A 27,908-nucleotide genomic window follows, 5' to 3' on the forward strand; every position below is an offset into this window, starting at 1 on the left:
GTAAGCCTTCTACTCCGCAAAGAATCCTCTATTGGGTTCAGATCAGGTGAATAGGTTGGCAAATATAGTAGTTTCACTCCAGCATCGAAGCACATCTGTTTTATCCTGGCTGGGTGGTGGTGGAATGATGCATTGTTCAAACAGTAATTGGGGCGGAGTTTGGTCCCAGCTACCGTCCACGACAGTGCTGGAGCAGCCCAATAAAATCTTCGAAGAAAGCGGTCATCAGTTGAACCCGTAAAGATATGAGAAAGAAGGATGCCATTTTAGGCACCTAAATCCTAGCCGTTCATCACATCCAGATTCATCAACAGAAATCAAATGATAGGAACTAAATTCAGACAGTCTATGCTGATAGGAATCTCGCGGATCGGAGTTCTGCTCTTTTTTTTTGCCCTGTGTTTAACTTCCTCTTTGGTCCAACCCACATGACAAAAGGCCCGTTTGAAGCTGGCTTGTCGATGTCAATATATCAATTTCTTCCTGAAGAAAGACGACCATCTCATCAACAAAAAGGGCCAGGTTTTTCGGTGAGGTGATCACAAAGGGCATAGCCAGTGCAGATTACAGAGGTTTTTGCAGATATGTGGTGGGTTGGTTTCGATTACTAATCAATATAATAAGATAACTAGTAACCAAATAGCGTTTCAATCGAGTAACATGATTGGTGCATTTATGAACATACACGAAAGATTGAAAAATATGTGTAAAAATACAAGCCGTGAAACATTTTGTCACTTCGGTACAAATCACGGCTTTGGTGCCATCAACTTCTGCTTACTCAAACCTCCGCCCACAACACTCCGGCAATCGACACTTGATACCAACCGCGAACAACCGCAGGAAAGACTCTCTTTCTCGATTCCTTGGGCCAATTGACCCGTTGCTGCTATACTATTCCAATCGCCTCCCGCCCACAATGTCTGCTGCTGCCATCCGGGTTTTTAGCTCTCTGCGAAGTGGGCTGCGTACTGTCGCCCCGAGACTCCCCTCTCCAGCTCTACGCAGCGCATATATCTCCCGCCCCGCATTCCGGGATTGCAGAAGAGCATTTTCGCAGAGCTCACTATGTAGGTGACAGTATGCAATTGGGCACAATTGCTCTGTCCAATTATGTGTCACTGCAAAAAACAACTACCATGGGCGGTAGGATGCTGACAACCTCGTCGTTTTCTACAGGGCAAGCTAAGAAGTATACCGAAGAGCATGAATGGATTGAGGTGGCTGGGGATGGAAAAACTGGTTAGACATATCCCTCTCTTTTTATTTTCCTCTTTTGCTTTCCCCCCTCCCCCCCCTCTTTATCCAGGACGCAATTGGATGTACATTTCTCAATATTCATCCCGCCATCTGCGAGATTTTAACTGCACCTCACCCAATTTCTACCCTGACTACGAAATACCTAACTAACAAGGGAAATACAATAACGAAATATAAAAATAAAACAGCAACCATTGGCATAACTGAATACGCCGCCAACGCGCTGGGTGACGTCGTCTTTGTAGAACTGCCCGCCGTCGACACCGACGTCGCCGCGGGCGAGACCATCGGGGCTGTCGAGTCCGTCAAGTCCGCTTCGGACATCCTCTGCCCCGTGACAGGCAAGATCGTTGAGGCTAACACGAAGCTGGAAGAGTCGCCCAAGGTCATCAATGAGAGTCCTGAGGAGAAGGGATGGTTTGCCAAGATCGAGCTTGCGGATCCGACTGAGCTGGAGGGTTTGATGGAGAAGGAGGTGTATCTGGCTAAGGTGGAGGAGGCGGACGTTGAGAGTTGAAGGGGATCGGATTCGGGAGGGATCCGATTTAGCCACTGCCTTGTTTTCCCCCCACCCCTTCCTATCATGGTTTTTATGCTGTATAACTTGGATTGATTGTGGGATCTTGTGGGGCGGTGGGTTATCTCTCATCGTTGATAATGTTTACCTTTTTCCTCTTTTTGCGATATGTATATATATCTACTTATCTACTGATGTTTCAACATGTCAGAATGTTATGTTTGTACGTGTTCAAATCACCAACGTTATCTGTATATTGTATTGAAAGGCAATAGGGCTAGAGGAAGTAGACGTTCCAGCCAGACAAGTACTTAGAGAAGAAAGGAAAAATGTTTCTTCATGAAACTGATGTGAATGCAATTGATCTCAACGCCGGTATACCAAATGCAACCCATGAGATTTTATCCAATGAGACAAAGGACAACAAAAGCAATAATCGAGGGAACCTTGATCCGATGCAACAAAACGAAAAAGAGAAAGATTACTGTACAGAGCGTTTCCAAAAGAAAATGAAAAATGAAAACAGAAAGAAAGAAAGAAACAAAAATGAAAATATACACTCTTAAATCGGGGGTAGATTCTCTCTACAAATCGGACACTGTAGTCGCAACCGCATCCAACTCTCCAAACATGTACTGTGAAAGATGTGTCGACATGGCGTGACCATGTAAGCTCGTCGGCTAAGCAGGTTTGCAGCTCCTTCTGCAACACTAGCTGGCGCACCCGTGCTACTGCTCGGGGCCGTGAGGACCGGCACATCGATATCCTGCATGCAGATGGCACAGTCGAACCGCCTAGTCTTGCGATCCTTGTCGCGGGTATTATTAGAATCAGTATTGTCTGAGCCATGCTTGTTGTCGTCTCCCGTGCTGCTTGGAGCGGTATGAATTGCTTCTCCTCGGAGGAAGCCAATCGGCAAAACACCTGCAGCCTCGATATCTTCACTGGAGCCTGACGCAGATGTATCTCGCAAAATTGGGTGGTAATCGTAGGCTGGCGGTGCCCAGCCGTTGGGAACTAAAAATCTTGGGCCTAGGAGGTCCTGGCCAGCTAGAATCACCGTTTGCATCCATACCCAGGCTGCAATTCCCACAGTAAATATAGAACTAAATTCGATAAAGAGGACATTGCCTGGGAGGGCGTAGAAATAGATAAACGGGAATACTCGGATGAGGCTCTGGCCCACCACGAATTCCCATGTCAGTGCCCTGCGGCAGTTTCGCATTACATTGCGATATATCTGGGGAATCCAAAACGAGAGGTAGGCAAAGGATATCGTCTGGCCGTACATTCGGGCTAGGCGAGTTGGCCAGAATAATGACCATGACGAGAAGAAGAGGAGGAAAAAGACTGTGAAATAAAATCGAGAGTACATTGTACCTGTGTCGTTTGTCCCTGAATCACTGGTTCCTTGAGATGCTGGTGGGGCCGTGGTGATCTCTACGGGCTCATCCTGATCTGGAGGGAGTATGATGATAGGGGTGGCACCTGTATCCAGGGGGCGATGGGCTGTTGCTGGCGCTGGGAGTGACTGCGATGGTCCAGTGGCTCGAGTAGACGATGATCGATCGGTTTCCCTGCGTTCAGGGGCCTGAACAACCCACACTTCTATCTGGAACTTCATCGCAAGGAAACTGACAGAGAAGAATGTCAAAAATGTCGCAGTGGTAAGCAGAAGGAACGGAGCTTCGTCATATAACTGCATCAGAATAAATGAACCAAAAAGAGCGTCGCCTATAGACATCATGGCGATTGTGTAGAAGCTGACTCGACTCCTCGTTGAGGGTGTGGAGGCCTCTTTCATCTGCCTCATCAGCAGGTGAATCTGGGTGCAAAGAACTGCCGCCGTAATCACTACTAACCGCCCAGCGTGTTTCCGGTATTGCTCCTGCTTGGGGCCCGAAAGATAGAGTCCATCCGAAGGGGAATAAGTTGGCGACCCCTTGCTCTCCAACACGAATCCACAATCTGGAGAGAAAAGCGTCATAGACATCGCCATCAATGGTGGAGACGGCACTGGGGCTCCAACTGGGAAACGCAGTTCATCTTCGATCGACTGCAACAGAGGGAGTCGAGCTATTTGGCCCTTTATTACCACGGGATGCTGCTGAAGATACACGATATATTCGCACTTCGGCGCAGGGAATGTCATGGTGCTCGGGCCGTTAGGAAGAGACGACCAAGGCAAATAATCGACAGGGCCAGCTTTCTTTTCAGCCAAGGTTTCAGTCAATGACCTATTCAATAGCTGACGGGAGAGTTCAAATGTATCATTCGAAAGAGCAAATTGAGGCATTGCTGACAAACCAGCGAACTTTTCACTGGTGGTGCTGAGAATAATTCCGCCCGATGATGGGAAATGCACTCCGAAGAGCCGTACGAAATGGCTGGCCCCCAGCGACACATCCGTGTATAGGGTGATATCTGCTCTTATCTCCCTGGCGCTTGACCCGTCCAAGGCGAGGCCTTCTCTGTCCTCCTCCTGTAACTCTATCAAGAGAGTTCCGTGGTCCGTAGTAATATTATTCGCGAATGTATTGGTAAAATAATCATGTCTCAGCATGATTGCCGTGGTATTCAGCTGCGGGAGGTTTTCTGTCTCCGGACCATGCCAGCGAACCCAGTTGCCCCGGATCTTCCCAGTAACATTGTGATATACGGGAATCTGTAGATCTGAGATATTAAGGTCTAACCGAAGTGGGCGTGTCTGCCACTCGATCGGTTGCTCGTCCAACAAGCCGGAGTGTTGGAGAATCGAGTATAGCTGGTCCCGGGCGCGGTCCTTGACAGCAGGAAGCAAACCCCATGCATAACCATCCTCCTTGGTCAGGCCTCCTAGAGGCAGCCAGCGACCTGCAGCGCTGTCCAAGTCACCGTATCTCGACGTATTAAGGAGTGACAGTGCTCGCTGTTCCTCCTTCTTCTGCTGATGGCGCTCTCGCTCGAGGTTGAGGGTCGGCGGGCGTGGTTCTGGCGCAGATAGCAGGAAGAACAGGAGCACGAAGAAAAGAAGCGCGCGGCGGTTTTCCATGGACCAAAGGTGATCGAGCCATAGGAGCTCAGCCGTATCCGAGTATAAGGTCCATTACCAGATTCGGGCTCTGGCTCTTGGTTGACTACTGTTGGTCGTTGCTTGAAGATGTTGTGGCACTGGATATGTGCCTCGGAGACGAGTGGTTGGTCGCTAATCGATCTGTAAATCTAAATGCAGCTAGTACCTTGAGGCTGCCTGCGCAGTCGCCAAACGTGGACTCTCTTCGATGCAACGCCCAGTACAGCCGCCTCATCACGATGGAAGGTCTGCAGAAAATAGAAAATCACGCCGGATTGTTCAGTTCTTAGGCGGAAGCTAACCACATGCTCTCTAGTCTCCGATCTTGCAAATCGTCGCCGCTGCGCTCCACTCCAACTCGTTCTCCACTCACTTACTCCTCCTCACACTCCTGCGTGCCGAAATTGCCCCGTGGCTTGAGAAGATTGAACCAGCGATGGCGGACACATTACCGCTGCCAATCCCTCCTCGAACTCCCACGCCGCCCTCAGACGACCATTCTTCGGGTCCAGAGGGCTATACGGTAATACCGTCAATGGAGAACCTTTATGACCGGAATACTCTGTCTCCAATGGTGAGCACTTTCGGAGCATCGGAGACCTTAGGTAAATTGTTTTGATATCCCAGTCCCGCATTAAATACTAGCATATATCACCCACAGTGGGCATACCTAACTCTTTGATTCCCCAGATCCGTCACGGAACTCGGCTATGGGTTCTGCGGAAGACATGACGCAAGGGCCTTTCAATTTTAAGCCAACCGCTCTCGCGAAGAGCCCCGTTGCAAAATCGGTATGGCGTCCCTGTGGAAATCCTGGTTGCGCCGAAACTTGAACGCTAAATATGTAATGGTAATGTCCGGCAAACATATAATAGAACGTGGGCCAAAGACGGGGACACAAGTATAAACATAGCAGCGTATCTCACCAGATATTCCTTGAACCCCCGCCTAGGTCGCCAATGCCCTTACCGAACTCGCTGCCGATCCCGACCTGGGGGGAATGCCTGGGGAGCATGTCAAAGGACCAGAGAATCCGGTTCTGGTGGAGCGTATGCCACATGGGGGTGGCTGGATATACGTTGTGGACTTCCCATGGCTCTATGGCCATGACAGGGCTGTCCCATCTCATACTCTTCGACTCGCTAGGCGCCATGCTCTGCGTTGTCGTTGACGTACTCGGAAATTTCGAGGTGTGGAAGCGATCTAGCATTCGTCACCCTTTTGGCTTGGAGCGTGCAGAAGTCGTTGCGGGTTTTGCTCTATCCGTGCTACTATTCTTCATGGGAGGAGACCTTATCTCACATACGGTCCAGCATCTGCTGGAAAACTCAGGCCACGAGGCCCATCATTCCCACTCTCACGCGCGAGTGGCTCCAGGGAGCGTCGACATCACGGCTTTGCTGGCGATAATGGCGACATTGATATCCGCCATCGCTTTAAAAAACCATGCAAGGATTGGAAAGGCTATCCGGTTTGCTTATATCGAATCCCTACCTTCTATCCTTAGTAACCCAGCTCATTTCCTGACCCTTTCATGTTCAACTTTTCTCCTCTTACTCCCCTTATTGTCCGTGCAACAGTATCTATGGCTGGATCGAATCCTATCCTTCACCGTTGCCATTTCCATGTGTGTTTTCGGAGTTCGTTTAGTTAAAACGCTTGGATCCATACTTCTGATGTCCTATTCTGGTCCAGGGACTTCTGAGGTTTTGGGAGACATCTACAACCACCCAGCTGTTTCGGAAATTGAAGAGGCAAAATTCTGGCAGGCTCACTATGGCTTGTGCATAGCGTGCATCAAGCTGCGAGTGACCGGCTCGGAAGAAAGCTTAACCAAGTTGCGAGAGAGGATCGTCAGTACGATAAAAAATCGATTAGGGGGCGGATACGGGACAGGTGGTCAGAAATGGGAAGTGTCTCTGCAGTTTACGGTTGAGCAGGGTTAAAGTGGATATATTTATACGTTATGCATACTATACCCCCTTGTGTCAGCGTCATTTCAACGTGATGATAATGGAATCAGATCAGATTTCTTTCATGTCTTCATGATTTTTTCATTCTCTGCTTGCAGAGCAACCAAGTCTTGAATTGTTGTTCTTTTGGCAATGAATCTTACGGACTTATCTTTGGCCATTCTGAAATGGAGTACTGTCTTTAGGCCTCTAGTCTGCGTAGCAAGGGCACTGGCTGGAGATTACAGCTTATCGCCATTGAATAAACCAGTAACCCTGTCATGATGGCTTCCCAGTTATATGGCCACAGGAACCGTGTATTAGATGATTGATATCGACCTGAGATTCCGATTGCGACATGTTTTTAGAAGCGGCTGTACTTCGATAATTTTCTAACCAAACATCTGAGTTTATGTCATTAAACAAGACAGAACTTCTCTCTCTCTCTTTTTCCCTCCTTCCCTCCCTTTTTCTTTTCGTTTCCATTTATTAATTCCCAATAGCGCCCGCTACAAGATCTACCGGTGCACATACCTCCGGTCCCACACGCCCTTCTTGCTGGGAGAGGGTGTTTGCAGTCGCGAATTACTGACCAAACTTGATAGAAAACGAATGTCCGAAAAGCAATTGGAGATAAAAGTAGTTGGAAGTATCTATGCGTATTTGCCCTATTTCAATTTCTTTTTTTGTCTCTCTTTGCTGTCTATGTACAGTACATGTGCAACATCTCAATGCCTCCTGTTCATTTTTTGGATACCAACAGCTTGACCAACAAGGATTGGAAGATCGAACTGTTGTGAAACAACAGGTACATGCATTGGTAGTTGTTGAAAAATGATAAACGAATCCGTATAATAATAAAACAATGAAAGCCTTCTTCCTTTTGCAGCTCTCGCATCCCGTCTTGATTTCATGGCTCAACAGGATACCCATATATCGAATTAATCGCAGGTGTTCGAAAACCTCACCCAAACTATTCCCTAAGTATTTTTTTCCAATTGCCCATGACAGGCTCCCTAGAGGCTTCCTCATTGAGCTGTTCATAGCCCCGCGCCCCCCTCTGCGGCTTCCCTCTCTACTCTCCGTTGTCGCTTTTCCAGCAGACTCCTTTTCCGCTCTGCCAGGATGGCCATTTGTCTTTTATCAACACCTTCGAGCCAATATCCGAAACTGCCGCCCACCGTCGCAAATAGAGGATAAACCCATAGTGCCTGCTTTTGGAATAATGGGCGCATTTCAATGCCGAGTTGCCACAAACGAACGGCAATGCCTATAAAATTCCCTGGTCAGTAGGTATATCTTTGCAATATTGATCCCAAGTTTAGCAGGTATAGCATATGGGAAACCGCCGTCTCTCCAGACTTTCTAGATTTCCAGAGAAAACACGTAACACAGCCGGGTTTATTCTCTAAGCAAAAGAGCGACATACCGAAGCCGCTCCAGAATAGTACTTTGTGAAGAGGCATTGTGGATGTTATTCGGATCGATCGGGCGCGACGCCGGGGAAGCGTGGATCGAAGACAGCCGAGGCAGGTTGGAACGGCCGTTGACAAGTGCCAGAGGTGTATATGTCCCTCACGACTTGCTATTAAGGAATTGAATTTGCACGAGCTGCGTAGCAAGTGTCCCCGTAACCAATTGTTACTCCGGATTTGGGCGACGTTCTGAGGCGCGGGAGATGTTGAAGTTCGGTGCCGGGAAAATAGTTCTGCCGGTCTGGTCACAACGCGATTCCTCTCAGAGAGCTACAACTTAACAAAGAACGCACAGGAATCATCGGCGAAAGCAAACCACAGCTGGGTCTCAGCTAAATACCACTCGGAGATGTGAGAGAACTTTTAACAAAATACTCAAGGATTGCTTTTGTTTGTGCCGGTCAGCATGGCTGGCACAGATATGGAAATGGCTGGCGTAAAGCGGCCGGGAATCGACATTGAAAGCCTCAAGCGCAAGAAGTTCAAAGCTTCAGATTTGCCTTTATCAGCTGCGCAGCGAACATCAATCGACAGCCTTCTATACGCGTTTAAGAAGAAAGGTGGTTTTGACTCCGTTCGAAAGAAAATATGGGCGGAATTTAGCGAGAGTGTGAGCAAGAGCCTACGCGTATACCCTTTTATATGCCGCTACCCATGTCCAGATTTTTTTAAATAAATATTTCTCATATCTAGAGCATTGCTAACTTTAAGCCGTTCTTTTTTAAACTTCAGGAAGCTAAAAATTCTCTTATATCTTCTTTGGTTGAAATGGCCGAATCTGAAATTGACCGAGATCCGTCTTTGTTGTCCAGGGAAAGAGGAAAAGCTGCAACTCTAATAGAGGGCGCTGTCGATCGGAGTGATCTTTATAAAAGTGTTGAAGAGGCCATTGACTCGATAACTTCTAACCATTTGGACTATATCCTTGAATCCCTTCGCATTATTCGTCGCCAAGAAGTTGGAGAAGAAATGGCTGCACTAGAGGAAGAGAGAGGAAGTAAGGCGGACGAATACTATGAACGCGAAGTCAAGACTAGGCGCAAGGAAAGAGAAATAGCATGGCTGAAAGAGCTGGAGAAACGGAAACAACTTGAAATCGAAGAGGCGAAGGCTAGAGCAGAGGAGTTACGGAAACAACGAGAACTTGAGAAGCAGAGGGAAGAAGAGGAGCGGAAGAAGAAGCTGGAGTTGGAAGAAAAAAGGCGAGCGGAGAGGGAAAAGCTTCGAGAGGAAAGACGTCTTCTGGAGGAACAGAGAGAGAAGGAGAGGGAGGAGCGCTATGAACGAAGAAGGCGGGAGCGGGAGAAGGAAAGAGAAGAGGAGCGGGAGAAAAATCGTGATCGTGATCGTGATCGTGGACGGGATAGGGATAGGGATACTAGGCTCCAACGATCGCCTCGATGCTCCCGACAACGTTCCGCCACCCCGAAAGCACCTACTCCAACGCTTGTTGACGAGAAATCGTTGGAGGACGCTGCTTTGGAATTACTTCTAAAAGAGGGGAAAGAATTAGCAGAAAAGTCGCGACAGAAACCCGAGTTCGATTTTGAACAGGCCGAAGCCCTTGAAAATGCGCAACTGCAGCAACCTCAACCTCAGCCGCAAATTCAACCCCAACAACGTTCACGCCAGCCATCAATCGCAGACACTAAGGCTCTTCGGTCAGATCAGACTCGTTCACGAGCTACCCATTCTCGGCTAAAGAACGAGGTGTCTCCTCCCCCTGAGCCATCAAAATCCAGCGCCAAGTTGAGCGATGATCGTCGTGATAAGGATCGGGATCGAGACCGAGACCGCGACCGCGGCCGAGACCGTGACCGACACCAAGACGAACGAAGTAGGTCAAGAACATGGCGATCTTCACGATATGATGATAGAGATCGTGAAATGGACTTGTACAGACCTTCAACGCGGAGCAAATTGGAAAGAGATATACATTCTTGCGGAGGAAGCAAGAATCACAGCAGGAGCCGTAGCAGATCTACTGCGCGAAGCCGTGAGATAGTAAGACATAGGGAACGGGATAGAGAACGGGATAGAGAACGGGATAGAGAACGGGACAGAGAACGGGACAGAGAACGGGAGAAGGAACGGGACAGAGAGCGGGACAGAGAGCGGGACAGGGATAGAGGAAGGGATAGGGACCGGGATAGGGATGACCGCCGTTATCGTCCAAGAGATTATTCACGAGGCCGCACGCGGTCGCGATCAGCCAGGCGACGTCACCGCTCTCGATCCGGCTCACGCAGCCACAGAGACACTGATGGTGGTCGGGATCGAGAGCGGGAGCGGGAGCGGGAGAAGTCTTTCTCGCGCACTGGTCGACGATCTAGGTCTCGGAGCCCACCTGATATTGATCGCTACGTACCCCCTACTAGCAACCGTAGTCGGACACCGACCAGGCGACGGGCAAGGACGCCAGATCGAGATAGAGATCGAGACCGGGAGAAGGAGGATCGACCTAAACTCCAAGAGATTGATAGATACATGCCTGGAGGTTCTGGCGCTGCTCCTTCTGTAGTTAGTACTGAGAAGGATGATAGGAGGAGTAGACGGAGGAGCCGGAGTAGATAATAGTCCTGTCTAGTTCAGGGCTGTTTTCTAGAGTTATACTCGAAAAATTTTCTGGCACCTAATCACGTCAGCGATGTCGAGTTTGGTGTGGGAATACGAATGAACATCAATGTTCTCTTTTAGTGTACCCCTTGTTTCACACGCATTTGTGCAAATTGATTATCGAGGGCTGTTTATCAGTATGGTTACTGTTGATAACATCACAGTGGGGACTAGTCATGAATAATATCTCCATAAAGTTGATCAGGAGATCGTCTTATGTACCATAACAGCTGTATAATTGAAACTATCATATTTAAGAATATGATGGGAAGAACCGAGAGCGACCAGAGGAAAGAAAGGGAAACATTGACAGTCTACTTTCCTACTTTGTCATTGTGAAACGATCATTGAAATTGCCCATGCGGGTATGAATGCTTTTGTTCTTTGAAGCGATCGTAAAAACACAAAGCATGAACCGGACAAAGGAGGGAAAGAAGAGGCGAGGGAAGATAATAGATCATACTCGGCGGGCTCTTACAAAGGAAACTTGCATGGTTGGATAAATAAGGCTCACAATCAAAAAATGAACGAGAGCAAATAAACGGAAAATGGCGAAAAGAATGAACCAAGCTCGGACTGGTTTGTATTACAACTTTCCACGCTCACGGGGTATTCGGCCAGCCCATATTTTAGAGAGTCAATGCGATATCTTATGGGGATATACTATCATGAACCTTTTCCACTTTTGCCACTGCTCGTCGCGCCTGCATTCTCTTCTACCGCAGCTTTGAAGCCTTCGTGCTCATCATGGCGTTTATAGAAATACGATTGAGTTGATGATGGACGCAGGTCCGGCGAAAGGCGTTCTAGGACGGTATCTTCGAGAGCTTTGATCGCCTTTGGATTCGAGCCTAACTTGTTCCATACGGAGATCAGATGCGAGTTAAAGCGCACTGAAGTGGACACTCCGAGGACATGGTCGTGCTCTGCACTATGTTAGGATTTGGATATTTGATTCCTTCTCTTTATCCTGGATTGTTTTCCTTCGCGACCTCGTGCGTCTTTTGAGACGCTTTGGTAAAGATCGAAATGAAAGGAAATTATTGGAGGGGAGACAATATCTTCAACGTACCAGCTTCAAGGGCTGCCTGGAATTCATTGGCCATGCAGAGAATTGCAACTTCGTGAAAAAAAGCCTGGCTTTTCGCCTTTGGCACGCGAAACGTCCAACGCCCTCCCTTTTGGTTCTCCGGGTCTTCCCACACTGGCTTTGTACCCTTGCGGAAAATGTGAACAGTATCCCGCAGCTTGACCTTGTGCCAGGGGTAGTTATTGTAGACTCTGTAGAATGTTCCAATGTCCGCAACATCTTCGTGAAGAATGTACAGCCTCTCGTCGTAATTTGCAGACTCAGAATGCTTTTCGTACCAGACTGTCCAGTGATATTGCAAAGGCAACGGTCGCAGTTTTCCTAGGATGTTCTGGTGGAGAGTCCTTCGGGAGGCAGGTACCACTCCACTTCCGTTTTCTGCTGCCGGCTCTGGGTCGGTGTTAAAAACGTTCGGGTTGTCCATTTTCGGGGGGGGAAAAAAAAACCAATCGCAGAAGGCTTTTCTTTTCTTTTAATTGTCCAATTTGTCTCTTATTGCGGGGATATCAGACTCGACTCTTGGCTATAGAAGAAAGTGATAAGAAAATCAATAATGACGTGTGGTGGGCAACGGCACCTTTTATCTGGTAACCATTTAAAGTATTTAACCACAAAGGCCAGGACAACTTGATACGTCTCCAGTAAATAGGGAAAACCCGAGTAGAGATTCCTCCCTCGAAACAGAATTTGCTCTTCGTTTCTTATGTGATAGTGGTAGAGCTCGATATTGTCCCAATATTGTCCACACGGAGTGAAATATCAACGTGCAGATGGAGGACTGCTCCAGCTAGGGCAAGGAAAGATCTGGTCCTAGGTTGCTGTAATCTAAAAAATGTTAATGTAAATTCCTAAAGCATCCAAATAATGATCCTGGATAAACATGAACAGCAGGAAAATGGCAGATAAATGATGAAACTTGATCAATCAAAGGAAACGTGGAGAAGCATGCCCATTGTCAGGTTCGAACAAATTGGAAAGAAAAAAAGAGTAATGCACTACATCCAGGCATAGGAATACAACAAAATATATTGCATAAAGTGGTGAAGTAAATAAAATTTAACCTTGGGGCAAGGACTACGAAACGCAGGGCATCTGCAATTTTCCTCGAGTCCATAGCTTCGTGACTGAACTATAGACGAGGGAACAGTGTCAATAAGGGACAAGTGGGATGTCTACTTTTTAGGGGTAATCCACCCCAAGAGACAACAAGAGACAACCTCATATTAGAAAGAAAATGGGCAAGTAATGAAAGAATAGGTATAACTGCGAAAGCCAAAGGAGTGTCCTGACAGAGGTTTCTGATTCAGTTCCGTGATGATCCCCCAACCAACCAAAAAGCAGGTATATCTAAAGACCGGATTGAACATGTCATTTTGAGAACAGGACAAGGGCAGGTAAGGTGTACCTTTCTTAGATTGTAGCCGCTGGGCGCTTGGTGAGGGCGCGAGTGGTTGATTCTGGGTATACCTTAAAGTAGGTATGTTTATTCCCCACAAACGACGTTCAAGCCACAAGAGAGAAAGGGACGCCAGGCTGATCAACTCCACGGATGTACTGTTGAGATTATTGCTTTTGCACCTATCTTCGTTGACCCTGGGTTGATCCATCCCAAGAACTATCCGCTGTCATGGCGTGGCCGCGAAGGCCACGAAGGCCGCCATGGATGAGAGGAATGTGCCACGTGATATGCAGGCACGGAAATAATGCGTGATCAAGCATGCCCTCACAATCAGCTCACACTGCCGAGTGCAAATCGGCAAGAAATAAGAACAATAGAATTGATTCATTTTAAATTTCACTCGTGAGCTGTTGACAATTTGCAGTTTTTGGAAGTTAACATCATAATTAGGGTTAGGGCTTTGACATTCCGGATCGGGTTGCACGTGCGTTTTATTCTTCCAATCTTCGAAAGCTTGACTCGAGAGTCAAAAACATCACTCTTCAATCTATCAATGATACCTCCCCCTCCACTCAGACAAGTCTGAGAATATGATTCTTTAATATCAAGGCCCTTCCAATCATGGCTGGCTTTGCCACCCAACCGATCAAGAAGAGGTGCCTCGAGGATGATGATGATTCCACCACGAAGCCCCGGTCCCAGCTAAAGAGATCCAAGCTCATGGGTTGTTCTGATACCATAGCTTGTCCGAGCGATAGTTCAAATTGCGACACCGGCTACTGCAGCGATAAGGGCGATAGCCAAGGTAACGATGCGGTCGAGCCTCAACCACTAACTCATCGTTCTCGCTCACCCACGAACCAACAATTTGAGGACGAAACTTCGTCGAGCGGGGAATCCGAATCACCTATGTCTTCTGCCTGCTCTTCCTCGTCTTCTCCTTCCTCATCATCATCCTCGTCTGGCGGCGAGTCGGAACCAGAGGACAGTGACATCGCCGACAGATCTGGCGCTAGCGACATCATTTCAGTTGCACCTCGACCACCTCACTTCAAACCCACCATACGTCGATTGAATGGCTCCACGCTGCGAAGTCGACTGGCTTCCTTCCTCCCTGAACTGAGAGCCGCAAACGAAGTCTTAGAAAAGAAGATGGCTACCGAGAATGCAGCTGGAGTGGAGCTTGATTGTAGCGACGACAGTGAAGTAGAGGGCCAATACATTGAAATGGTACCTTTTCTTTCTTTTTGTATATGTATTACTTTCCTCTACAAGGACACGCCATCATAACCATAGGGAATTCGAATGTAGAGCCTTTTCTCGGAGCGCAGCTAACAAGTTTATGCCATTTCAGAACCTTGGTCTCGGTGTGCTCGAAGAGCAAGGGCATGACGCTGACTCTGATGCTGACACATACAACGAAGCTACCATATCATACGATGAAGATGAAAGTACACAATCTGCAAGCATTCCACATCCAAAACCACAACAGAACACGAGTGTAATGAACGTCCTCATGGGGAATAAACCCGAAAATCAACGACCAACCATTGAAGAGGTTCCTCCTTGAATGAATTATCCCACTTTCACCTCCACAAAAAACTCTTCTGACATCAGTATGCTTTTATTCTAGAATATGCCATCTCTTACGATTTTTGCATACATTTATTCTCTTCTTTGCATCGTGTTGCAACCTGCAAAAGTTTTATTTATTTTATACCCCTTGTTTTCTGTTTATGTATTACGGAAAGTTTCACGATTTAATACTTTGGTAATTCATTACTTCTTGGACACTGCGCTCGCCGGTCTCTTGGGAGTTTTTCTTTAGGAATCCACCTTCTTATGAGGTGGGTGGCATATCCTCCTATCTATGAACGCAATGTATTTTGTCCCACTTACTGTAAAAGTCTCATTCTGCGCCTCTTGAATAGATAGCACTTTTCAGAGCATTGCTCGAGTCTTGACAGTCGTCTGGCCTAGTCATAATTCCGAATTAGTCTCTACACAAAGCTTGCCCCTCCTAAAAATGAACGTCAGTCTTATTGGACGGAATGACAAGCAGAAATCATCACCACTAGACCATCGAGAAGGCTTGCATGTTGGAAATTTGAGTTCAGCGTGTTAGCCAGCAAGGCTAAGCGGGAAGCATGAGCATCCAATGAGTGATGAGAGAGCAAAAGCAGAGTCTTGATCAACAAGAGGTAGTATGGTGGGCTTTTCCCGTCGACATGCTTCATAATGCTCCCTCCACAACATCTAAGATGGACGTTTCCGCTATGTCTTTTACACGAGGTGGGCCGGTTGCAACGAGAACAGCGATGATGTCCCAGTACCCCGAAGATAGCAACACCGTTGATCTTGGCCATTTTGCAAAAACCGACCGTGAGGAGGAGGATGATGTTGACGAGCTTGCTGAGCCTTGCGAGAAATACAATATCAGAGAAACTCCCCATGTGTTTTGTCCAGTTCGCATCGGGGAAGTACTTAACCAAAGATTATCATATAGACCATAAACTTGGCCAAGGAGGGTCGTCCACAGTCTGGATGGCCTATGATCTTCAAAAGTAAGAGGGATGTGGCTCTCAAAGTATGGCTGTGGGGGACTCGCAACATGAATATCAAATGCAGGATGAAATCCATGGGAGTGTACAGGATACCTCTCGCCTTTTGCTATCTGTGGCAACCTTCTTCCTTCCTGGAAGTTAATCGATCCACCGAGTCCTAGTGTTTCCTCTTGAGGGGGCCACAGCTTGAGAGTTTATATGTCAAGCGGTAGTCAATGTCCACTCGCATGTCTGCTTCTCACCAGCTGCTTGAGGCCTTGGAAAGCCTACACAAGGGTGGAATCGTTCATCGCGGTGTGTAACTCCCGCGTGCCACCCCTTTTGCAACAGTACTGACATACTTTACATACCTAAACGATCATAACTACATGTGGTGTGATTCCAGGCGGGCTACAAAATACAGGCTTCTCGGTCGGCCGCTCAAGTGAGCCATCCCACATGACGCAGGACTTTGGAAACCAGGAGAGTTAGTTAAGCCATTAATAGTGCCCGAGAATCTACGCGCAGATTCCTTCTATCTTGGTGATTTTGGCCTCACACAAACTCGGTGATTCAACTACACCACCGCCACCACCACCAACACCACAAGGCCACCCACCCTCAATGTACTGCTTGCCAGATCGTCTTCATGGCAAGCCTCCTACCTTTTTGCTTGTGACATGTGGAGCTACATGTGCATTTTCGCGGAACTCTACCTTGGCTTTGTCCCTTTCACCATTTCGAGGGGTGGCGGGCTAGTGACATTTATGGTCGAAATACTTGGTCCTCTGCCTGAGGAGTGGAAGGCTTATATCTCTACTATGAAGAGACCCGCGGTAGTTGGTATGGCCCTGATACCAAGCCACATCCTAAATTCCTACTTTCGGCAATCAAAGCACGCGCGCATCCCGAATCAGACCCTATTGAACGACAACATATACTTCCTATCATGACTCTAGGATTCAGTTGCCATCCCCGGAAGCGGCCAACCGCTACCCAGCTTCTGCAGGATAGTTCATTCAGAGCTATCATGGAGAAGTACTGTCATTGATATTTTCATTTCCCTTGAATACATCGGGTTATTCTTCATTTTCTTTCAAGTCTCTCTGTCTGCGCCGACTCCTCCACCCATGTCCCCTGTTCTGGTCCTACCCTTGCCTCAATAACGAAGTCTAACCAAGCCAATACAGAAGTAAACTTCCTTCAAACAGGAGACAGATAAAGTTCCCTCTCAGGCCGCCGAACTTCCCAGTTGATTAAACAAACTTGGTGAAACGGATATATTTTCTTCCCCTTACAATTAGCAGAGGAAACCGCCATCGGATCAAAATAAATTTTCGTATGCCGCAAAAAGGAGGGTGAATGCCCAGCTTGACGTACTGCATTGCAAAAAGGGAAGAGCTGTTAACGACCATTCATCCTATTGTCGTTATTCAGGGGCAACTTACACATAAATTGGATCAAAAGGAACCAGGTGGAATTAACCTCCTATAACTCTGCTGCCGGATCGACACAGAAGCTAGGCTTTGATGCTTTCCAGGAATAGCCTTACTTAAATAGAAAGCTACCAGTCCAGATAAGCCAGCAGCCAGCGCCAGCTCGACTACGAGGGCGTAGTTGCGCAATTATCCACAGCAGATCAAAGCTACATAACCGAAAGCCTTACATTCTGTTAGTTCGGTGATTCCATTTACGGGGAACTCTGTTCGGATCTTGTCCTGCTTTCACAAGTAGGTGTTCGCGTGCGGCATCAAAATTTCATTTGTATTATCAGAGCATCTTCGCTAGCTCTTTTCTTTGTTTTGTCTTTCTTGGCTGCCAAGTTATATATCAATTGTACGTACATGTATGTACTGGACATACATGATACATGGCATGAGATTTCTTGAATATATGAACTGTAATTGACATGAAAATGTTCTCGTTCGGTTTTTCTATATGGGCAATCGAACCAGCTACATTAACGCCTTGAGGTCCTCAAAGCTGTCGGTGCTCTCTCCAAGGTATCGCTCCTCTGCTCCTTTCCAATTAATGACATTCCAAATATTCTCGACATAAGCGGCCTTCCCATTCAGGTACTGCAAATCACCACAGAAAGAATTTGCTGTCAGTTTTAGAAATGAAACAAAACTTCAATAACAAAAGGATAGATAATATAATGCCCAAATCCAGCCTCACCTGCAAATAATATGCATGTTCCCACATGTCTACTGCAAAGATAGGCACTTGGTGCTTCGCAACGATATCCTGATCATGGGTGGTTACAATAGCCAGAGGCCCCTGATTTCCCTCACGGACCAACCAACCCCATCCACTTCCACGAATTCCCAATAACGCCTCGTTAAATTTCTTCCGAAATGCACCAGCATCTTCTCCCCACTGTTGACGAATTGCCTCCCATAATCTCGGCGCGGCTTCAACCTTGGCTTCAGGGGCGTTAGCGGGGGCCATGCTTTGCCAGAGTAGTGTGTGATTGATATGTCCGCCAGCATTGAAATTGATGATCGCTTGAATATCAACCTTATTTCCAGCCTTCAGCGCTGCCGCCCGGTCCTGAAGCGCCTTGTTGAGGTTCGTCACATAGGTGTTATGATGCTTCGCATGGTGAAGCTCCATGATTTGTGCGGAGATGACCGGCTCGAGAGCCTTGTATCGAAAAGGGAGGCGTTTGATATCCCGATTTAGCCCCTGCCGCAGAAGACATGAGGTGAGGTGGGGCAAAAGCGCTCACTTACATTGTAGGCATAAGGGAGGCGCGGGAGCAAGTACTTCTGGGCCATGGCTGTCTCGGGGTGGCTGAGCGGGCAGAGACCGTGAACCAAATGAGCAGAAGATGGTATGTGGCTTGTGTGCACGAAGATATCTTAAAAAATGGTGTACAAAAGACACTCTAAGGAAGGGGAAATGAAACGAAATTATCTACACTGTATATTATTCAGCATTGGTGGTTGAAAACATACTTCATGGAGCCAGGAGTCGGCTCGGGGCGTTTCTCCAGTCAGAATGCAGATAATTTGCTCACTTTGCGTAAGTGATTTCAGATAAAGTTCAGGAATATGCTCAAACGACCCCACAATATTCAAACTGTTTGAAATGATGGATCCATGGATTGAAGGGGGTCAAGGCGGACAACCTGAGAAGCTGGTTGGTACAGGAGTATATATTTATATAAATACCCAGGATAGTTGTATGAATGTGGTTTATGACCTTTTCCATTCAATTGCCGGAATCAACTTAACTACACGAAACTACACTCCCAATATCACGGATGTAAGGCCTTTCTTGCAGTGAATCCTCATCCCTGTACCCAAAGCACACTCCGACAAGGCAGAGGCAGAGGCTATTAAACGGTCCCATATTAGAACATGTGCAACGGCTCTTCCGCTAGAACCAGCAAAGGAGGAGCCACGGTCTTTCTTCGTCCCGTAAACCCGGAAGAAAGTAATGCTCCAGTCGACTACCAGATCACTCTTCAAGAACATCGCTCTGCCGGAGCGGAGGGGATCCATTTCTCTATCAAAAGGCCAGCTAACGGGCCATTAGAACAAGAGCAGACCCAACCCTGTCCCGTAGAGGCCTTTCGGGACTGTTGGGTTGAAATACAGTATGTTTTCAGCAGGAGTTCATCCCCGGGGGAAACCTACAGCCTGCTCCACAGCACCTAACAGCTAGCAATCCTTCATAGCCCTGACGGCGACCTGACACCCTCGCAGCACCGAGACAGAGTCCCTCCCCTCCACCGTTTCCCGCTCCAGAATCTCACACGCTGGGAGGATCTCGAGGACATCTCGCCCACCACTCTAGCCAGCATGAAGCTGATACCTGATCAGAATAACCATGGCTCAGTAAACTGGAAGTTGCGGCTTGATGCGTGCGAAACGGGCATGATAGGGCGGCGGATGTCGATTGTTAGTGCGACGGGTCTGAGAGTTGCCGAGGGGGTTATTGGCTGGAACTGATGGAAAAGTTCTCGTACATACATCTATCTATACTTAAATATTACTGCCCACTGTCCGCTGGTCGGGCCGTGGAGTCTTAAGCAGATGAGCAAATATGAGCCCGGTGCAGAAAACAATGCATAGAGGCGTTGTTTGGCTGGTATATTTTCTGCTCGATCCTTGGTTCTTTATTGGTTCATCACCTTTGATATTATGGTGAATTTCCAATTTTATTTAAAAAAAAAAGTAGTCCCAGATTATTCTCCTATTGATTCAAACTTTACGAGCGGGCATTTGATGGAAGCGAAGTGTTTTGCCTTCAAACGACGGTTTCATCCCAGTGTTTTAAGGATCAAACGAAGTATTACTTTTTCAGTCTTCCACTGGCCACGGCGGCTCCAAGCTGAATTTTAACGTTTCAAACACCTGGATATCGTTTATCAATAATAGCCAATTCTTGGTTCGGCCAGCTTCATAAAGCTTAGAAATTCTAGCCCTGGAACGCATGCGCTTCCTCCTCCCTCCCGGCCCTCAAAGCTTCACAGTAGTAACTCGTCCTAACAGGCGTATCATACCACTCTCAGAAATCTTCTCATTCCATCGAACTGCCACTAGCTCACTAGATAAATAGTAGGAATAATAAATAGAATGTGGTCCCAACTTTCCTCCTCAACGAATATTGTCCGCCTCCTCTGCCCTTTTGACACCCAGCCGTTGTGAAAGAGCAACCCACGAACCAGCACATATTAATGTACGGAACGCCGTTCTATCTGCGTTATCACCGAATGCTCGACCTAGGGCCCGTTCGACTACACTGTAATCGACAAAGCCCAGGTTTTCAACAGCATCACGAGTCAATAGCTTTTCAAACAAGCAGTGCAGGGGCCCCTTTTTGGGCCAGGTTACAGGCGCCATAAACGGTCGTTTCTTCATTCGGTATACCTCGTCCGTAATGTACGGCCGAACCGCCTCACGCAGGATCCATTTCTCTGTCATCGACTGCAGGACCGAACCGGCATGGTCCCAAAGTTCGCCGTTCTGGAGAGCCGCCGTCGCTTGTTTGGGGGTATAGGCGATTTTGACACTTGGGGGAAGACCGTCCGCGTACTCAGTGAGGATATGATCCAGGAATGGTGTGCGTCCCTCAACACTGTGGGCCATTTCGACGCGGTCTCCCAAACCTGGGATGATAATGTTGGGCAGGCCGCTTTTATTCCACATGTAGAGGGATGTGTGCAGCGGATGCCATGTTGAGCGCATCTTGGCCCGGACTTCACGTGAATGCGATGCCATTACCGTCTTCCTGATATCGTACGCATGGTTACCGTCGCGTGTCCATGATGAGTAAATCTCTGCAGATGGTTGTGCCATCATCGATATTACCCTAGGCATTGTGCAGCCGTTGGCGTCAGAAAGAAATTCATCATCTCCGTTTCCACCGTGAATGGGGACTCCGAACATGCGGAAAATAGCGTTTGTCTCGTCAAAGACTTTCTTTCGCAGCTGCTGGTGGAACTCACCCGATGAGAGTAGTGAGTCCGGTTGAGTTTGGTCCGGTTCCAGCAGGAGGTCCTGCGGAAAGTAGGCGTATCCCGCGAAGAGTTCGTCAGCTCCCTCACCTGTGAGGACAACTTTGACCCCATTCTCTTGTGGAAGCGTCGATAATGCAAACTTCGCGACAAAGTTGAGATCGCTATTGTGGTGTTCACAATGGTATGCCGCGTCAGTAAAGTTTTCCGCTAGGGTGGCTTCGTCAACGACCTTCTTAATAGATTCAACCCCCAACCATTTGGCTGTCCGATCAGCGACATCTGTAGAAATGTGGTGTCAATCATCGGTCATAAACTTTTATTGTTCGAACGGGGTCACGTACCCGACTCATCATAGCCCGACTTCTTTGGAAACTCCACGCTAAAGCACGCCACTCTCGTTGCTGCTTGGCTGCCGATTTTGACATGGTCTTGTTTCGCAAGATGCGTTGCGATTCCTGCAATAGAAGAAGAGTCGATACCGCCTGATAGATATACGCCAACAGGAACGTCCGCGCGAAGTCGCAGCCGGACCGCCTCAACCAGCCGCTCGCGGACTTGAATTACCATTTCATCAATGCTCCGCGCGTCAGGTTTGGTCTATGCTGTTGTGAGCTTCATAATTGGCCATTTCAATCAGGAATGGTTCTTTACCTTGTCTACATAGGCTGAATCCCAGTATTGATGTATTTCAACCCCCGTTTTGGATATTTCAAGCCAATGTCCCGGTGGCACCTTTTTGACACCTTTGAAATATGTTCTGTCGTCAACACTCCAACCGCTCTCGACAATAGACGCAACATCCCATTCGGGCTTCCAGCCTAACGGCAAGAACGCTTTTGACTCCGCTGCCAGCAGTATTCTATCACCAACAGTCGTCCAATACAGTGGTTTAATTCCAAACCTATCTCTCCCAGCAATCACCTTTTCGCATCCCTCGCGGCTGTCGTAGAGCACAAATGCAAATTCACCCCGTAGGTGTTTGAAAAACTCCGGACAGCCGTAGATTTTGTAGAGAGCTAGGACGAGTTCGCTGTCGCTTTGACCATGGAATTTATAGCCGTGAGTTGTGGCACATATGTCCCGTAGACGGTCAAAGTCGTAGATCTCGCCGTTGACAATGGCGTGGATTTGCCCGTCATCGCTGGAGAGCGGTTGCGCGCCGCTGGGGGTCAGATCGTTGATGGAAAGTCGGCAATGACCAAGTCCAACACTGCCATCCACGTTGACCCAAACGCCAGAGCCATCCGGTCCACGGTGTTTTATTTTCTCAAGCGATGCTTGAAGTTTGCAAGTCAGAGACTCAACAGTGGGGTGGGTGCTACCACTAGCATCTCCTGACCCACGGCCTAGAGGCAGGGCAATACTTGCCGTAATGCCGCACATTGGGGATGTCTATGCTGTATATCGATTCGTTGATGATCTTTTTGGTTTGATTGGCAAAGAGAAGTATGATACACATATTGAAAATCACAGTTGCTCGAACGCATATATATATATAATATACCCGGTTGAACGGGGACATCCCAACGTCGCTTCATGTCCATAGGCCGTTTTCCAATCCTGTGTACGTCACGAGGCGCATGTGGGAGATCTTTCTGTTTTCCAAGTGGGGGAATTTCTTTTCACCCCCGCTGAGCCAGTGGTGCAGGAGACTTGTTGAAACATCGTCTCCCCGCATTTTCTCGGCCGTTTTGTTCCCACTCTTGGGTTGTCTAAAGAATGTGCCGTCTCGTAAACGATCACGTAATTCACCACGGCCCTGATATAGCCTGATGTGGTGAGCACCAATTAGAATAGTGCGGCTTCGACCTTCATACGTTCATATATCTAGATATTCAGTGATCATGAGTGAAAATCAATCTGTTTTGACCGCTCCAGTCATTGTTTCTTCACGTATGAGCAAGTTGATGGCTGAGGCATAAGTCCATAATAGGAGTGTCATATCACATGCTAAAAGAGTCAACGTCATTGGTGTGGCCCAAGGTCGCAGTGAAATATGTTAACTAATGGTTTAAAAAACTGCCTTGGATGCCTGTATCACACGCTGATACTTTGGGGGTTTGGATGGCGTAGTGGTAGGCGCTATTCATGGAATGCTTTTTCCAAGAGGCACTTGGTGTTGGGGCCACCACTGTTGAGACGAGAAGGTAAGATGTTGTAATTCTTACACATCTGTTCAAGTGACAAGGGACTGCTTAGTATTGCATGAGTAATTGTGGGGCACGGACGCTCTTGAGGGCTAGCTCCAGAATAATATAGTGAAGTCTCTTCATCAAGGATGACTTGGTTATGAATAGAGAAATGTAAGAGAAAATAACTGAACATAAGGATAGACTAGTGAGGTGAAGGCTGTCACCGTCTCTGACTGCATTAGCCTTAGAAAAAATATGAAGAACAATAACAACTATGCCGATATTTTGCGGCCGATGCAGCAAGCTATTTTGGGGGCTTGGGTGGTTTGGTTTCCGCTAGCTGGGCTTCGATGTTCAAGCAGCAGTTCCAACTCCCCGACCAACCCACCCACCACTTGGAATATTATCTGACGGTGGCCGTTTCCTGGTCGGATGGATGCCAGCTTCTCCTGAGTTTGTCTTGTTGTGCAACACGATCAGAGATCGAATCCGCCATGGGTCCTTCTCGTGGAAGTTGGCAGCTCCTTTTGAATAATATATGTGGAGCCCATCGAGCTCCAGGTTAATCTAGAATACGAGTTCAACAACACATGGTCAAAAAACATCGACAACACTACCCTAGCTAGGTCAATGAAAGAAAGGCTTATCAGAAATTGACGAATTCAATGTATTGTTAGCTGGAGTAAGGAAAAATTACGCCACCTTATAAGAACGGAAATATATATCGGACGGGCATCCCAAAACGACCAAAATTCTGTGTAAATAATTATACATTCGACGTATAATGATGCGGCTGGGGAAAAAACAACGCGGAAGAAGAAAGTGAATCGGTTCGAAGGTGAAAAAGGAAGAAAAAAAGAGGAAGAAAATATTCAAATACAAAGAGAAGCGGGATTAAAAAACGGAAGGTTGGAGCCGGACAAACAGTCCCAAGTACACAAAAATATCATGCATGAACTCATTTCCCGAGCCAGCGCAAAAGAGAAAATGATAATTGCAAAAGCAGGGGAGGAGGGTGAAAAGTGCAACGTTCATTATTAGAATCACGTTAAAAAAATCTATATCTATAAGATGTCGGTTTATGAGACCTGTTTGACACGGCATTGCCAGCCTGATACCTTGTTCAGAAGAGGTAAACTATTGGATTGTGTTAACTTACATTTTCCCCCGTAAACATGGATAGAAGGAATATTACACAAGATTGCTTACCTCGCACCTAAACACCATCCAAGTTCGTTGCCGTTGATTTTTTTCGCAATTTTAACTTGCCGATTCAGAGGGAGATCGTATCCGGTATGTAAGAGAGATAGCATAAAGGAAAGGTCCAAGCAGTGCTCCGGGCGTTCCTGGAGTTCATTGATAGCATCCCCAATCCCTTCGAAAACACCCCAGTTGCTTTGACCCGCGCAGACTGCTGCAGTCAAATCCTGCAAGTCTCGAAGAGTAAACGATTCCGGCATTCCGAGCGGAGCTGTGCGGTCGTAGAAATACGACATGATGAACAGGTCTTCGTTGGCAAAGGTCTTCTGGAGCGGGGGTTGATGGGCGCCGTTAAAGGAACACGGTGCCAACTTGCAATCTGCATCCTTCTTGAGGATTTTGTCTGCGATTCCTCGGCATTGAGCTGCGGAGGATATGTCTTTCGGACCGATCATCTTGATTTCGACAACCTCACCAAGTGGATGTCCATTCCCCATTGTTACATTCACGGTGAGCGACGTTCCAGCGCTCAGGCATGGATTGACCAATGTCTTGGAGAGCCACGATTGATCGGTTGGGCTAGACTCGTGTTTGGCCTCCACAATAGCTCTGTGGATGGCATCTCTTGCTTTCATGAGCCCGAAGCCAAGGTGCGAGTGCTGGTAAAGGTCAAAGTGTCGGCCTCCAAAATCCAAAGAAAATTTATGGTCACCTTCAGCCAGTTTCTCCGTTAATCCACCTGCGCTTTTGAAGGTTGGTTCAAAAACAATTTGTGTTGAGCCTCCTCCAAGATCGAAAACTGCGGCTGTAGGTGTGCGCTCCTTGGTACCGATATTTCCAAGCAGGTAATTGGTGGTGATCCAGGCATACACCCCTTCATATTTGCCGTCCATGATTTCAACACCACCGTTTTCCTTTGAGACGACAGGGAATGGATATACGGTTTCCAAGCGGTTCCTCACCGCATCTAAAATTTTATCGCTAGTCTCTGGACCCAGGAATCTCAAGCCGGCCGTGGCTTTTACTGCGACTGGAGAGCAGGACTGGTATTCTTTAGGAACCGACTTCAGGGCAACCTCCATCAAAGGATCCAAGCTCCTTGCGGCTGCCTCTGGATCATCAGCGTAGGAGCTGAGTCCAGCACCACCCTTCTTCTTCTCTGTCATCTTGAAATCCTCATGTTCGAGTTCCGGCGTGGGCCCACAATTGTTGAAACGGTACACGTGGATTCGGGAGCCAGTGCTTCCAGCATCGATCATCAACGCGTATTGGATCAAGGGCTTCGTGGAGTCATATGGTTTTGTACACTTTGAGTTGGACACGGGGGTTTTGATTGAGCTCGGGGAAGGTTGACCGCCAGGGAGAAGTACGTAGAGGAACAGTAATAGAACAGCAATTATCCCCCCGGTCTTAATATATCTCGTTCTCTGACTTTGCGTCATCGTGGCAACTGTGAACGTGTCCCGAAAACCAAATTTTTTGGAGCTGCGGTGAGGATCTCCAGAATGCCTCCCTGGTTTTTCAAATTGATCACGGGTGGCCTTCGCTGGAAGGGAAGTGGATCGACGCCTAGGGCTCGAGCCAAAGGGAAAATATGACCAGATTCCGACGCGAGCACGAGCGTGTACACCAGTTGACATCGAGAGGATGTAGATACTAACTAACACACGAAGAAAGGGACCGTAATAAGGGAAATCGGAGTTTGATGCATGCGGAGGCAAGCCACGGCAACGAAGGGGCGAGAGACTAAGCCTTCAAGGAGATCATAGATCCTAGTTAATCGCAAGCACACCACATTAGAATACTGTTGGGCTAAACGAATGAGCTCCAAACAGTGGTTGGCGTGAAGCACATGGACTTGGGCGATAAAGGAGTTGAAAAAGGAGAAGAAAACTGTCGAGATGTTGCCAAGTTGAGTTCACCGGAATTTTTTAGAAATATGTGGCGCAGTTACATAGCCAGAGTTGTGGCTAACCAAAATTTCTTGAAGTCAGTGTCATTGACAGGGCCATCTGATCTTTCAGCTTCTGGCATTATTTAAACACCTTTTGCTTTGGAGTAGCTAGCAGCTCTGCAAGGTAGGCTGGTGTTTTGTCTGTTTTGCGTTCCTTGTGGCCCGTGTGCTGATACATAACTATTAACTTATGCTACAGGCTCGAAGTCGCCTTCGCCCAACTTTTTCTATAATAGATACATGTAGCATCTTACAAGTCATGGCAGGAACCGCGAATCGTGTCCGCAGCCTCGTCAGAACCACGCAAACGCTCCGCCAAATATTCCTACCATCAGCAGATTCCCAAGGCATCCGGTTCGCTGAGCAACAGACAAGATGTTATCGTTTCCAACCCGTTCGACAGCACCAGCCTTTGGCTCCCCGCGCGGAACCCCAGACAATACGCCGACCGCAACCCCGCCCAGCAAATCTCCAGCGGACATACGGGCCACAGAAGGATGCCAAAGATGGCAAGGACCACAATGGTCTCATAAAGGACGAAGCGATTCCCGCACGGAGGGTACAGATAGTGAACGAGGACGGATCACTTGGCGACCCAATACCGTTAGGTGCTGCATTACACACCTTTGATCGCTACGTAAACGTTCTTCTCCAGGTTGCTCCCGAAACCGCCGAACGCCCCGCTATTTGTAAAATCACAAGCAAGGGGCAATTGCAGCAAAAACTACAGGCGAAATCGAAAGCGCCCAAGGACCCCAGCCATTCGCTAAAGCAGGTCGAGCTGAACTGGGGTATTGATGGCCATGACCTCACACATCGAATGAAAATGGTGGAGAGCTATTTCGAGAAAGGGAAGAAAGTGGAATTCATATTGTTGCAGAAGGATAAGAGGAAGAAGAAACTACCTGCCCCAGAGAAAGCGCGAGAGCTTGTTAAAACGATAAAAGAACAGATTGCGGAGATGGGTGCGGTGGAGACTAAGAAAATGGAAGGGACATTGCTGGGACGACTTACTATATATGCTGAAAAGTCGAAGCAGCCATGACGTGCTTGCGAAGAGGGAACTTGTATTATATATTATATTGCAGGCCTGAAAGACGTATCCATGGATATGACCAAGAGCGGCTGGACCTGATTAATTGCACTGTACAGTAAATACTAGTATGATAGATGCCAAAGAAGAGCTGCCCCGAATCAACACGCTCAACTATTCGGACAGCGCTAGCCTTCAAATGATGAACCTATACA

General features: G+C 47.7%; 13 protein-coding genes across 13 annotated transcripts; 7 read left to right on the forward strand and 6 right to left on the reverse strand.

Moving 5' to 3' along the window:
* Nucleotides 1-919: 919 nt before the first annotated feature.
* Nucleotides 920-2,010, forward strand: HCBG_03171 (glycine cleavage system H protein; the record flags this gene model as incomplete). Its single annotated transcript, XM_045430220.1, has 3 exons — nucleotides 920-1,070; nucleotides 1,180-1,242; nucleotides 1,449-2,010. 3 exons carry the CDS (start codon nucleotides 920-922, stop codon nucleotides 1,775-1,777), a joined length of 543 nt encoding a protein of 180 aa, XP_045288363.1.
* A 329-nt stretch (nucleotides 2,011-2,339) lies between these two features.
* HCBG_03172 (ubiquitin-protein ligase TUL1) lies at nucleotides 2,340-4,808 on the reverse strand (the record flags this gene model as incomplete). Its single annotated transcript, XM_045430221.1, has 1 exon — nucleotides 2,340-4,808. The coding sequence occupies one exon, from the start codon at nucleotides 4,806-4,808 to the stop codon at nucleotides 2,340-2,342; it is 2,469 nt and encodes an 822-aa protein (XP_045288364.1).
* Nucleotides 4,809-5,265: 457 nt separating this feature from the next.
* HCBG_03173 (cation efflux family protein family) lies at nucleotides 5,266-6,775 on the forward strand (the record flags this gene model as incomplete). Its single annotated transcript, XM_045430222.1, has 3 exons — nucleotides 5,266-5,434; nucleotides 5,520-5,620; nucleotides 5,705-6,775. 3 exons carry the CDS (start codon nucleotides 5,266-5,268, stop codon nucleotides 6,773-6,775), a joined length of 1,341 nt encoding a protein of 446 aa, XP_045288365.1.
* A 1,046-nt stretch (nucleotides 6,776-7,821) lies between these two features.
* On the reverse strand, nucleotides 7,822-8,247 carry HCBG_03174 (NADH-ubiquinone oxidoreductase; the record flags this gene model as incomplete). Its single annotated transcript, XM_045430223.1, has 2 exons — nucleotides 7,822-8,051; nucleotides 8,211-8,247. The coding sequence occupies 2 exons, from the start codon at nucleotides 8,245-8,247 to the stop codon at nucleotides 7,822-7,824; spliced, it is 267 nt and encodes an 88-aa protein (XP_045288366.1).
* Nucleotides 8,248-8,662: 415 nt separating this feature from the next.
* On the forward strand, nucleotides 8,663-10,947 carry HCBG_03175 (uncharacterized protein; the record flags this gene model as incomplete). Its single annotated transcript, XM_045430224.1, has 2 exons — nucleotides 8,663-8,866; nucleotides 8,989-10,947. The coding sequence occupies 2 exons, from the start codon at nucleotides 8,663-8,665 to the stop codon at nucleotides 10,828-10,830; spliced, it is 2,046 nt and encodes a 681-aa protein (XP_045288367.1).
* A 591-nt stretch (nucleotides 10,948-11,538) lies between these two features.
* Nucleotides 11,539-12,386, reverse strand: HCBG_03176 (translation initiation factor 4E; the record flags this gene model as incomplete). Its single annotated transcript, XM_045430225.1, has 2 exons — nucleotides 11,539-11,798; nucleotides 11,945-12,386. 2 exons carry the CDS (start codon nucleotides 12,384-12,386, stop codon nucleotides 11,539-11,541), a joined length of 702 nt encoding a protein of 233 aa, XP_045288368.1.
* Nucleotides 12,387-13,982: 1,596 nt separating this feature from the next.
* HCBG_03177 (uncharacterized protein) lies at nucleotides 13,983-14,972 on the forward strand (the record flags this gene model as incomplete). Its single annotated transcript, XM_045430226.1, has 2 exons — nucleotides 13,983-14,591; nucleotides 14,716-14,972. The coding sequence occupies 2 exons, from the start codon at nucleotides 13,983-13,985 to the stop codon at nucleotides 14,929-14,931; spliced, it is 825 nt and encodes a 274-aa protein (XP_045288369.1).
* Nucleotides 14,973-15,589: 617 nt separating this feature from the next.
* HCBG_03178 (protein kinase) lies at nucleotides 15,590-16,955 on the forward strand (the record flags this gene model as incomplete). The annotated part of the gene is made up of 5 exons (XM_045430227.1): nucleotides 15,590-15,841; nucleotides 15,868-15,948; nucleotides 16,138-16,219; nucleotides 16,311-16,391; nucleotides 16,732-16,955. 5 exons carry the CDS (start codon nucleotides 15,590-15,592, stop codon nucleotides 16,953-16,955), a joined length of 720 nt encoding a protein of 239 aa, XP_045288370.1.
* Nucleotides 16,956-17,859: 904 nt separating this feature from the next.
* On the reverse strand, nucleotides 17,860-18,700 carry HCBG_03179 (superoxide dismutase; the record flags this gene model as incomplete). The annotated part of the gene is made up of 3 exons (XM_045430228.1): nucleotides 17,860-17,982; nucleotides 18,083-18,550; nucleotides 18,640-18,700. The coding sequence occupies 3 exons, from the start codon at nucleotides 18,682-18,684 to the stop codon at nucleotides 17,860-17,862; spliced, it is 636 nt and encodes a 211-aa protein (XP_045288371.1).
* A 297-nt stretch (nucleotides 18,701-18,997) lies between these two features.
* On the forward strand, nucleotides 18,998-19,863 carry HCBG_03180 (uncharacterized protein; the record flags this gene model as incomplete). The annotated part of the gene is made up of 3 exons (XM_045430229.1): nucleotides 18,998-19,048; nucleotides 19,267-19,508; nucleotides 19,590-19,863. The coding sequence occupies 3 exons, from the start codon at nucleotides 18,998-19,000 to the stop codon at nucleotides 19,861-19,863; spliced, it is 567 nt and encodes a 188-aa protein (XP_045288372.1).
* Nucleotides 19,864-20,511: 648 nt separating this feature from the next.
* HCBG_03181 (asparagine synthase) lies at nucleotides 20,512-22,757 on the reverse strand (the record flags this gene model as incomplete). The annotated part of the gene is made up of 3 exons (XM_045430230.1): nucleotides 20,512-21,653; nucleotides 21,716-21,971; nucleotides 22,026-22,757. The coding sequence occupies 3 exons, from the start codon at nucleotides 22,755-22,757 to the stop codon at nucleotides 20,512-20,514; spliced, it is 2,130 nt and encodes a 709-aa protein (XP_045288373.1).
* Nucleotides 22,758-24,585: 1,828 nt separating this feature from the next.
* On the reverse strand, nucleotides 24,586-26,558 carry HCBG_03182 (guanosine-diphosphatase; the record flags this gene model as incomplete). Its single annotated transcript, XM_045430231.1, has 2 exons — nucleotides 24,586-24,643; nucleotides 24,716-26,558. 2 exons carry the CDS (start codon nucleotides 26,146-26,148, stop codon nucleotides 24,586-24,588), a joined length of 1,491 nt encoding a protein of 496 aa, XP_045288374.1.
* A 361-nt stretch (nucleotides 26,559-26,919) lies between these two features.
* HCBG_03183 (uncharacterized protein) lies at nucleotides 26,920-27,705 on the forward strand (the record flags this gene model as incomplete). The annotated part of the gene is made up of 1 exon (XM_045430232.1): nucleotides 26,920-27,705. The coding sequence occupies one exon, from the start codon at nucleotides 26,920-26,922 to the stop codon at nucleotides 27,703-27,705; it is 786 nt and encodes a 261-aa protein (XP_045288375.1).
* Nucleotides 27,706-27,908: the final 203 nt, after the last annotated feature.

Source organism: Histoplasma capsulatum (assembly GCF_000150115.1).
Source record: "Histoplasma capsulatum G186AR genomic scaffold supercont2.4, whole genome shotgun sequence".
NCBI lineage: Eukaryota > Fungi > Ascomycota > Eurotiomycetes > Onygenales > Ajellomycetaceae > Histoplasma > Histoplasma capsulatum.